The sequence below is a fragment of the Synchiropus splendidus genome, chromosome 13 (assembly GCF_027744825.2).
Source record: "Synchiropus splendidus isolate RoL2022-P1 chromosome 13, RoL_Sspl_1.0, whole genome shotgun sequence".
NCBI lineage: Eukaryota > Metazoa > Chordata > Actinopteri > Syngnathiformes > Callionymidae > Synchiropus > Synchiropus splendidus.
In genome coordinates, this window is record NC_071346.1 from 4,751,589 (window position 1) to 4,763,578 (window position 11,990).

The following is an 11,990-nucleotide window of genomic DNA, read 5'->3' on the forward strand; positions in this document are numbered from 1 at the left end:
CCTAGAACAGATATTGAGAATGGCAAAATATAGATATGTAACATGAGAGGCATCATATGATCCCCAAAACAAAAGACACACAATAAAAAAGAGAGCGTGTAAATCCCATAATAGAGAGAGTCAGAGAGTCAAAACAAAGTCGGAACTCAAACTAGCTCAGCAGCAGAGCCTCACACCAACATTCACCAAAACTCGGTGGCCTCTCATTTCCATCGAATGCAACATTTACAGCATTGACCCGCTTCCTCATCCTTCACTCCCTGCGACACGCACCCAAACACACAAACACGCGACCAGAGGCGGCGCGCGCGCACTGGCTCTCCTCACACGCGTTTTCACTCGCTGCTCATTGGGTGACGCTAATGCAGCCAGACGTGTACAGTGTGCTCCGACGGCGGCGGCGGCGGCCTGTGTGCGCGCGCACGCTCCTCCGCGTATGTGGGGCGGCGTGTGTGCGTGCGTGTGCGTGTACTTACCGCTCTTAAAAACCAATTAACAGTGTGCAGCAGCAGCAGCATCACCCCCCCCCCCCAACCTCCCCCCCCCCACCACGGCCCTCTCCTCCAAATGAAGAGGTGAATTAAACATCACCAGCACCAGATGGAGGGAAATCAGAGGGAGAAAGAGAGAGGGATGAATAATTGAAGACGGGGGGATCATAAAAAAAGAGGAAATAAAACCGAAATAAGAGATGAAATGAAGTGAAGGAAGGCAGAAGTCAATTAGAGGGAGCTGCAGGCAGAGGCAGATAGGAAGAGGCTCGCCGCCAGTCTGCGCGCGCGCGCGTGGCAGAGTCGGAGCGAAACACAACCTCCATGTTTGAAGCCTTCAGCGGCGTCATCAGGTTGGTTGGCGCTCGCTGATGATTAGGAAGTGCTTGTCTTAACGGTTCTGAACTTTATAATGACTTCAGCACCGGAGTGTGTGAGTGCGCGCGTGTGTGCGTGTAGCAGCAGCGGCAGGCAATTATTTTGACTAAAGGGGACACATGAGAAGCGGAGACCGGGTGCGGCGGGATTCTACTTGACTCGCTCTCCTTACTTCCTCAACGTCATTAGTTCACAGCAGACACACACGCGCGCACGCACACACCCATAACGTCAAAATAATTGACTGAAACGCTTGAGAGTTTGGATTTCTCTGATACTAGTTTGCGTGTCTGTCTGTCTTCGACATACGCTCTGCGATGTTTGACGTGATCTGGTGGTGACTCCTCTCATAATTCACGACTCGATGGCCATTGTTATCGGTGTCTTGTGTGACAAAGGTTTCAAACGTGTGTGTGCAAGAGTTGTCGAGAGGTTTCATCATGCTGTGTCAGCAAAAGTTTCATACCTGTGTGTGCGAGGTTTTTCCTGGTGTGGGATCTATATATACTTCGTGCATACGTACAAGGGGTTTCATACGTGTGTGAACACGGTTTTCCTGGAGTGAGATATATATATACTTTGTGCATACATACAAGGGGTTTCATACGTGTGTGTGCAAGAGATTGTGTACAAGCACGTTTGTATCTTTGAGAGATTTGATATGTGTGTGGGAGAGTTTTCCTGCATGTGTGAAGGTTTTCAGATCTGTGTGTACAAGATGTTTCACATGTGACTTACAATAAGTGTGCGTGTGATCATTTGGAAGTGTGCGTGAGAGTTCTGATGTGTATATTTAAGGTGTGTGTATCCATGTGCAATTATCCATTTGCGTTTCAACAACCTTTGTTTTTCCAAAAAGGCTTCACACATGTGGGTGCAAGGGTTCCATATGAGGACTTTTGAAGGAGAGTCATTAATCTAACATCTTTGCAGAGTGTATGGACATGTGTATGGACGCAGACATGTGCACAATCGTTTTGAAAATGATTCAGACTTAGCACACACAGGTCCATATTTGTGTGTGAGATGTGTTAGTTATGACTGTAAAAACACGTGTGTCCATGAGATTTCTTGTTCATAGGCTATCAATGTTTGTCACTGAGTACGACTGAGGTTTTGGATCTGTGTGTCGAAGGTTTCGTGTGTGTGTGAGACTTTTTATCAAGACCAATTGTGGATAATAGTGTGACTGAAGCTACCGACAAGTATAAGCGCTGAAGCTAGCTGGTTCACACGCCGCTTGGCTGAGTGACTCGGCGCAGACTTCACTAGCATATGATTCCAGACAACTGGTGGGTTTAGCGTTTCCTCTGAGGTCTGCTCCCGCTCTGCTTGATGTGTGCGTGAGGGAGCGGAGCGTGCCAGCACAAAGTTCTGAACTCTGCGGTCGTCCCCCTGCGCTTGGTCTCGGCCCCTGGAAGCCTCGCCGGCTCCCTGTCGGCCCGCGTTTGCGTCTCTGTCACTTTAATGCCTTTTTTTTCGGGGCATGAATGTTACATGAAAGGTTTCCAGAGACGTCAAAATAAACAAGATGGCGATAAACGCGCCGCGGCGTCCCAGTGGAGGAGCGAGGAGCGCTCTTCACGACGGGCAGAAACAGGTTGTTGTGTCTCTGCTGGTGTTCGTGACGTGAGCGGAAGTCGGATGCACTGGGTCTGGGTTTTCAGCTGCGTGATCAAACATGGCGAGGCAGCAGTCTCTCTACATCACAGGCACCGATCCAAGAACTGTGGACGAATATTTGTCATTATTTTTCAACACGTTTCAGTTAGTCCCTTTATTTGAAGTGTATTGTTTTACTGTTCTTAAAGCATTTTTTTCTTCACTTTTATTTGAATCTTTTTATATTTTTAGTTCAATGATATTTTTTTTGTTGTTTAGTGTTGCTTATATATTTTTTAATTCATTTATTGTTTTATTATTATTTTTTATTATTCATTATTTCGTTTTAATGTTCCATTTTTATGTGAATTATTTTGGGGTTGTTGTTTCTATTTAATTTAAATTTGTTTCATTTTTTTCTTTTTACTCACTTCTGTATTATTATTATTATTATTTAAAATTTTTATTTTCCTCTGCTTTTCAAATATTTACCTTACTACTTATATCTGTTTTCTTAAGGCTTGCATTCTAGATATAAGTGTTTAGTGTACTTTTATTTATTTTTAAATTGATTTATTTGTTTTTAAATCAGAATTAAATCTCTTTTTTTCTCTAGATAGTGGAGCTTTTAGCCTCTTTTGTTTTAAGAAAATATCACTTTTTATTTCACAAACAAGATTAACTACAATAAATATAAATATATTTAAAACATATATAAAAACATAAATATATGCTAAATGTACATGGTAGAATAAAAAGTAAAAATCATCTTCTGAATCACCATCATCATCATCATCATCCTCACCCCCCCCACTGACTCCAGCCGTGGTCTGTTTCCAATACTCATCTCCAGTGTGTGTAACCTCACCACAGATTCAATTAAAAATGGCGTATTGATTGACCTGCAGCGCATCCGTCTGCTTCCTTGCTGGTGAGTTTGTCTCTTGTTTGTGGCGCTGCGGCGGCTGTGCCAGCGCGGTGGCCTCGCCGGTTTAATGAGCTTCATTCTCCCACACAGAGCTTTTGTCTGTCGCAGAATAATCCACCTCTGTTCCCCGAGTCCCCACACTGACGCACATCTCTTTATTTTTAGACAATTGGTAAATTCATGGGAGCTTTTTCATCTGAGAGAGGAAACTTGTTTCGGTTTTAAGCCTCTGCCCTCTGTGGATTACACGCTCAGCCTTGGGAATCTGTCGATTGAGTCGAGTGTTCAAGTTGTGGTCCGGGAGTCGGCGAGGCAAGTGACAGTCTAGTCTTTAAGAAATTCTAAACGGATAGCAAACCAAGTTAGCATGCTAACTGGTTCATATTATGTAATCCACGCCTCATTTTTAACACGGTTTTTGGACTTGAACCTGGTCTGGACAGGAAACAGTGCTACCTTTAAGACCATAGATGAAGGTTACGCGTCTTGTTTAGGTCTATCTTTATGTCTAGGTTGACTCTAGTCTTAACCTCGCCTCGAACGCTTGGCTCATGCTCAACCAACTTCGTCCAAATATGGTGGACTGTAACTCCAACTTCAGTCAGTTCAGTAGGACTCCACCTTTTTAGACTCAGCCTTTGCGTTCCCTGTTGTCAAAATTAAACACATCGCTGCCCCTCCCACCCCGATCGGAGACAACCCTGTTCTCCATCCCTCACAGTCCCACCCCTCGATCCCACCTCTGACACCACTGAGAAAGTCTTTCCCCCAGTGGTTGCCGTGTTTATGTCCTGCACATTTCGCCACCTGCCTAGCTACCCACACACGACAATGACTTATCTCTTACGCAATGAACTGCAACGCAACTGCACCAGTGTGGCACTCACAAAATTTTGTTCCGTTGTGTTGTTTATTGTCGTCATTCCACCGCAGCGCAGCAGTACCACAACAGCATGAAATAAAATGCTACTATCTTTTATTTTTACGGGTGAAGCAAATCAAACTGGTGGTGTTGCCATTAGCGTGAGAAGCCTGTTCTGCTATGTTCGCATCAGTTCCGGTAGTTAAACTACAAATAAGGACACTTGTTCTGAGACTGAAATCAGGAAGTTACAGTGTAGAAATGCTCCAGGATTCCTTGTATGACCGAGTGAAGGATTTCCACCGGCAGCGTTTGCTCACATGAAGAGCTTTGGTGATGCAATGTGTGTGACTCACTCTTTGGTCGTGAGTTAAACTAGCTAGCATTTGTTCCTAACATATTCAAGACCATATCTGTGATGTGGTGTCAGTCACGGCCCAGAGTTCATGACCGAGGCTGAGCGTTGGAATGAATATCGATCAGCGCAGAGTGGTGTCCTGCCCTCTGGCTCAGCTTCTTTTCCAGGCACTGAAGCAAGGAAATAACCTCGCGGAAGCCATCCCTCACACCTCCTCTGCTGCCAGTCAGGACAGCAGCGCCGGCGCCGGCGTGTGCGCAGACAACCCCAACACACATTAACACTCACACAGATGCAGCGGTGTGTGGTACCCGAAATGAGAGCAGGCTATAGCCCCGGGCCAGACGTCGGACATGAATACACAGAGAGGGTCAGCCAGGCAGTTTCAGGGGGGCGGAGGGGCGAGGGGGTTGGCGAGGGCTTCAGGGTACACAAGACTCCAGTTTAGGGTTACAAACCTTTCTTTTCTTTTCCACTCAAGAGATTGCTGGAATTTATGATCCGCCTGCGGGTGCGATTTCATAACGTCGCAGGAATTCTTCAAGTGACCCGCAACCTGCGGAGCCAGAGATCGATGCGGGAGCTGCGTCGGAGAGTTTCATTTTCTTCCTCTTAAACCCGTTTTATAATCAGGTTATTGATGCTTCTCACAGCTCAGCTCTGTTTTGCTTCCCGTGAGCAAAGCTAGCTTGAAACCCAAAACCCTGCGGCCACAAATCTGTTGCGTCCAGTTCAGGAAAATGGAATGTGTTGAAGAAAAGTAGCCCAAGTCAGATCCTGCTTTCACAAACTCTCCTCCCATCTCCCTGCCACATTGCAGCTGGTGTTCAATGTAGAGTTCAATAAATGGGGTCTAACAGTGAGGGTTCCCGGACCAGGCGACACCAGGTTTAACAATCTAATACAGAAGTCCAAAATAGCAATTCAGTTCTATAACCAAGGGCACCAGGGCAAGTGATGTTTGACGTCCTTATCGTTGTCAAAAAGCAGAAAAACACTTTTATATAAAGTCTGCTATGATCGATTACATTTTAAAATAATTTTAAATTGATATATGCCGTTGACAAGGTCAACCTGCCGAGCACAGATCAGTGTAGTTGGATCACAGGAATAGTAATCGATGCATGAACGCACTAGGTGAATCGTTACACACCTAATATGTTAGTAGATTATTGTCCTCTATGTATCAAATTTTGATCTTCCGTTGCTCTTCTCTTGAGAAGGGTGACTCGGCACTTTCGCCCAGTTTATTGGAAGATTTGTTAGTATTTGTTTTTTAAACTAGAGTCGAGCTCTTTACCTTGACATTTATACTCGCACATTAAATGGATAGTGCATTTTCATCTGAGTATATGACTTTTTTTCATTTACGTCCATAAACAGGAAGTTGTTGCCAAATTCGTCCAACATTTATGTCTTCACATTGTGTTTTTTTTTTACGTTTATTCTTGATTTGTGTACATTGTCCTGAGCTCCGGAAGTCTTCGCACAATGTGGTGGCGTTTGTGCCTTCGTCTCCTCCTTTGCTCCTCCACCCAACATTCCTGCCTCTTGGCAACACAAGAGAGTCTTTGTTGGACACGACTCCTCGGCTCCTGAACCGATTAACCCTTCGTTCATCCTCTCAAGTGTTTGGCGCACACGTCTTTGTTTTGTCTTTGCACATTGTCCACTTCAGCAGCAGTGGTCGTGAAGAACCATTCCTTCAGACCATTGACAGGAGGTGGTTGGATGGCACTTGTCTATACAGGGATGTGTTCAGATGAGGGACAGAAAAAGTAAAAAAAGGGAGTACTTTTTTATCTGAAGTACTTCACTCAGGCAGATGAAGAGATACAAAGCTCCCTATTGACCAGTGGTCTTCTCCTCTCACCTGTGGCCACCAGCTCAGTCATCCAGGGGAGCCTCAGAGTAGAACCTCTGGTTCGGTGCTGAATTCGGAGCAGGTCCTCAGCAGAGTAGCATGCTGGAGTTGTGAGTCTGAAGTGATGCGTTGGTTGGACTCGCAGTTTTCCATGCGAGTGTGAGTCACGCTTCTGTGCGTCGCCGCTGTGTGCATCTGCTGAGCTTGCTTTTTGTTTTTCTCTTATTTCAACAACAATTATAATAAAGTGTGTTATATAAAAGGGAATAGCTCCTGAGTGTGTGTGTGTGTGTGTGTGTGTGTGTGAGTGTGTTTGGTAAGCAGGGTATCCTCCAGGGTTAATTACATCCCTGTTTTCTGTCAGTGCAGCTCTTCTTTCTGATCGGTCTCTGCTGCAGGCTGACAGCACACACACACACACACACACACACACACACATACTGTATCTCTGTCCTTATGAGGAACACTCAGTACCATAACCCTTTCCCCAGCCTCTCCTCCTAAACTTAACCATCCAAAACAAATGGCTAACTTTAACCTGACTCTGAACCATCTTAACCCCAACTGCAATGACCCAGTTATTTTCACATTTTCACCCTAAAAAATGCCAAAATGTCTTCATGAGATCAGTGTCTTGTCAAAGATTGGTCCACACAAGAGTATTAATGCATGTACACACACACACACTCGGAAATATGCGGACTAAACACACACTCAAACATGGACAACTAGTATCTCAAACCAAAATGTTGCCTGTCTCCTCCTCTTTGTCCAGCTGTCACTATCTGAACACACACACACACACACACACACACACACACACACACACGTGCAGCGCAGAGATCGACACAAAGACCAGGCCCCTCGGTGGAAATAGCTGCTAATTTTGCATAAATCATGCAGAACATGACCCACATGTAAATCACTCATGTCAGCGTGAGATCTCCTTCTTCTTCCTGTTTGTTTTCACTATCAATTGTGTAGCCCTTTTTTGAAATGCAAATCTGGTTAGCATTTGTCAGTCACGCGCTATCAACGCTCCAAACCCTGATATTTCACCGGCCGTTGGTCTGTGAGAAGCTCGGACTGTGGTGTCAGGAGTAGGATCCTCGATGCCCCTCAGTGTTTTCAAGAGCTGGATTCCGATGACCAGCTGTGGCTGGTGACGGTCCCGACACCCGTCTGTCTGTGGCCGCGCCCCGCCGTGACGCCGCGTCCCTCAGAGCCACGTCCTGCTTTATTAACCAGCTCCCGTCTTAATTAGCGAAGACGACAGTTTTAACCAAGAACAGAGGAGCCCACAGGAAGACAAACACTTTGGCGAAGTGTGTGTGTGTGTGCGTGCGCGTGTGTGTGTTTAAGGCTCTGGTGCACGTGTCATCTGCAAAGCCCCGAGGTCGTCTGCTCTGCCTTAATTAATCCACGCAAGACTTTCTGTGGAATATGAAACAATTATAAGTGATGATGCAAACAGCTGAAAACAGAGGCGCCGCAGCCCCCCTCCCCACCTCCATCACTCCCGCCTCCCCCTCCTCACCTGACACGCGGTGTTCAAGTATTTGTACAAGCCCACTTTAGCGGCGGTATAACAGCCGAAGGGTTTGTTTGCTGGAGGGAGTTTGTGTGCGCGAAGGAAGCCGCAGCTCAGACCTGGAGCGGCGCCCCTAGTGCCCGAGTCACGTCAGTGCCGGGAGCAACCGGCTCTCTCCAGACTTACTCAGTGACTCTGGAAGAACAATGATGGAAGCGTAGAGACGATGCTGACTTTGTGTTTTCAGAACCAAACAAGGTGAAGCAGCCGTTTGATTTGTGGCTCCTCACTGGAGAAACAACCCAGGGACTGATCTGTTTCCTGCCTGAGTACGGTCCTCATTTGAGTCGTGATCACGTCTGCAGCGCTGATGAGGGTCGAGTGCAAGACCTAGAGAAAGAGGTGTTTCATCTGCTGGGGTGCAGAGATCGACAGAAAGAGAGAAAGAAAAATAAGGAAATGAGAGAGCTGGAGAAAGTCAAATAAAGTAGGCGTTTAAGCGACGGAGAGAAAATGGAATGAAAAATCACACAATACAGAGAGTGAGCGGTGGAAGAGCGTAAGATAGAGAGAGCACGGCTGTAAGTGCAAGAGAGTGTGCAGGAGAGAGAGACAGAGAGCCATAGAGCGTGGGCCTGAGGGAGAGTGATGGCTGGAGCATGAGAGCGCGAGAGAGCTGCAGTGGAGCGAGCGAGCCAACATACGCTAGATTAGAGAGCGCAACTGTAAGAGAGCTAATTCACTGTAGAGCGCATGAGAGTGTGGAGTGGGAAAAAATAGCAATGTTTAGAATGGAAGACAGGGAGCCGAAGAGCGGGTGCTTAAGGGAGAGAGCAAAATACAGTTGAGTGAGGGACAGAAAAGAGAGCGTGAAAAGAAGATGGAAGAGAGCGCATGGAATCGCCCTACGAGGGGGGGTGAGATATGAAGGGAAAATGAGGGCCTCAGAGGGCAGGACCGAGAGCATGAGAGAGAGCACAGAGGAGGACGAGCAGGAGTGATGGCAGTGGAGAGTGAGCAGAGGAGGTCAAGTCAAGGTCAGAGAGCGACAGCATGTGAGACATACTGCAAGAGAGCGTGTCGATATAGAGGGAGAGCAAGAGCCTGGTGACACAGCAAGTGCTCAAGAAAGAGTGTTGAGGTTACAACACAAGAGAGAGCGAGAATATGAGCGCAAGAGTGTGTGAGAAAGAGCAACACCAGGAGCGCCTCTAAGCAATGAAGCGGACGTGTGAGAGAGCGAGGTGTGAGGAGGCTCTCTGGCGCCGGCCTCCGCTGGTCATGAAAGGAAGTTGATGTTTGAAGGACTGGTGCCATGAACGTAGACCTCTGAGGACGATCCGCCAGTCAATGTGTGGTTGAAGCATCAGAACGCTCTTCCTCTCTTGTCTGGTGGCGGCGCTCTTCATATCACAGGTCTATATTAAAGCACACTCTCAACGCCAAAGATCTAAAGGTGCAATAAAAGCGGCATACACACGATAAAAGACATAACGGATCCCCCCATGAGCCGTCACACGGACAAACATTAGTCGATAAGCGCAGGAAGCGAGTGGGCAGCTCGATAGAAGGCAATAAAAGCGGCAGCTCGCGGCCGAGTCCCAGCCAGAGGAACGTAAAATTGATTTTCTTTCTTCTTCTGTTGCAGTGAGCTGCGTGCGCTTCTCCCAGGAGCCCTCGGACCAATCGGTCATACTGGGAGAGAAGGTGGTGCTCTCCTGCGTGGTCTTCAACTACAGCGGCATCGTCCAGTGGACAAAGGACGGATTGGCTCTGGGCATCGGGGAAGGTCTGAGAGGTGAGGCGCGGGTCGCCGATTCAAATCGCTCGGCCACGCTGTGACAAAAGCCATTAGCGCTGAAAAGTATGAGGCTCTTTTTCAACATTAAGGGGAGGAAGGCTGCGGCGGTGGAGAGCCGCGAGGCATGTGAGTGACAATCTGAGCAGAAATGAGCCCTGTATATCATCCCGAATTAGAGGAAATCCCTCACACTGCTGACAAAAGCAGACGCACACTGGCATTTACATCTTAAGCCGACACACACATCCAGAATTACCGAGGGAGAGTGCAAGTGCGGCTACGCTTCATTTCCTGAGACGTCTCAGCGTCACGTGCAACCACAAGCCGGGAGTCAAAGGGTCAGCCGGCACCGGGACGTGCACTGCTCTCCTCGGACTCTGGAGGGTGGAACACAGAGAGAGATGTTTGGAAACAAGACTTTGAGGAGGTTGACATCACTAGCTCTCCACTGGTGTCGCGATCAGCTCTACATGTTTAATTCCTCCGTCGAGCTTGTTGAAAGAGACGCGTTAATTTCTCGTCTGTATTCAGAAAATGATTAATCCTGCATCGACGAGATGTTGATCATATTCTTCTGTAATTCAACCATTCATTGGGATGGTCTTGGAATTTAATTTGCAAACAGCAGCGTTAGATCGGGGCCGGTGGTGGCACTCTTCAGCCAGAACATCAACGGATCTAGAACCTCTCTGGGGATTCTCCTCTTGTCGCACCTGACCATTGTCTTCTTCTCTGGTTCTTACCCTCCTGCTCCACCTTCTTATCCCCACATTCTATGTCCAACACGACCTCCTTGTGTCCAAACCATCCAAACTGAGTCCAGTAACGTTTCCGTTCTCTCACGCTGACATCACAGTGGTGACCCCCCTGCCTGCACTCTCTTCTTCACCTCCTTTCTGTCCATCACGCCAGATGATTGACCAAATATTTGGGTCCCACCTCCCCTTGTCTTCCATTTCCCCTTTCATCAAGTCACTATATCATCCAGTAACATCATCGTCCTCCCTTATGTCGTCTGTCCGGAGCAAGTCTAATGCTCAGGCCCAGATTCCGCGAGCCGGGTTCAGCCAATCGGCTGACGACAACCAAAACTAGTCCGCAACCACAATGTAATGCTGCCACCACTAGTTACTTACAGCCAACCAGAACACACCTAAAACCATCAACCACCCGACTTAAGCTGCTGTACAAATCCAATCCAAAGTAAACCGCTACAGTCCCATTACCGTATCATTAGCGGGCGATTATAGCCCTAATATAATCAGCAGCGGAATCTACGACAGCCGCCATTATGTTCCAAACACCGCTAACGACCACAGTGCGACAATAGAAGCCGCGCGGTCACAGGGCCACTCGCGGTCGTCGGAATACGACATGAATAACAGCGGTCCGAGCCGCAGCCTCAGCAGCGGCGCCGCTAACAATCCCAACAACGGCAACATCATCGCTCACAAATGCTGACCTTTTCCCTGCACACCGGCACATGCTCGCGTCCACAAAGAACACACGGTGAAATATCACCACACAGACACACAAACAGCAGCGATAATCTGACATGCCGTGTGAATCAGACTCCATCTCATTTGCATGTTCCGTAAAGGTCAGCGCACACAAACACACTTCTGTCTTCCCAAACACACCTCCATCATCAGATGCGTCTTCCCCTGGATCACCTTCACTGCTTACCCCCACCCCTCGCTCCCCCCACCTCCTCTGTCGGTAATGCTCCCTTTGTCCTTGCAGCTACTTTCCAAGCCGCCGACGTGACGGCAGCTTTTGATCAACACGTTTTCCTTTTCCTCCATCCATCAGCCGCCACCCACCTTATGTTTTTATCTTTAAATTGTTTGTGCTGCCAGTCGCTCCGTCACTCGCGACACTCCTCATTCATCACTCCGCTCCTCGGCTTCATTTTGACTTCTGTGGAGACGGAACACGACCTGCCGCGATGAGATGTGACATGTAAAAGGTTATTGCTGCGGCGCTAACAAGAGCGTAGGTGTTGGGATCGTGACACGGTGGAGAGCAGACTCTTGTTTATCATTTAAGAATATATTTATTAATGAGAGCCGCGCTCATGTTTACTTGCTACATTCCCTCACTAATCTATTCACCACCTGCAGGCATCAGTGTGCAAGTTTATTGTTCATCCTCCGCCTTCTTCTCCGTCTCCAT

General features: G+C 47.6%; 1 protein-coding gene across 4 annotated transcripts in view; it reads left to right on the forward strand.

Moving 5' to 3' along the window:
* Positions 1–11,990, forward strand: part of kirrel1b (kirre like nephrin family adhesion molecule 1b) — a 64,226-nt gene that overhangs the window by 32,529 nt on the left and 19,707 nt on the right. For all 4 annotated transcript variants that reach the window (XM_053884310.1, XM_053884313.1, XM_053884311.1 and 1 more), the window contains exon 2: positions 9,663–9,812. In XM_053884310.1, coding sequence (XP_053740285.1) covers positions 9,663–9,812 — 150 coding nt within the window. The remainder of the gene's footprint in view (positions 1–9,662; positions 9,813–11,990) is intronic.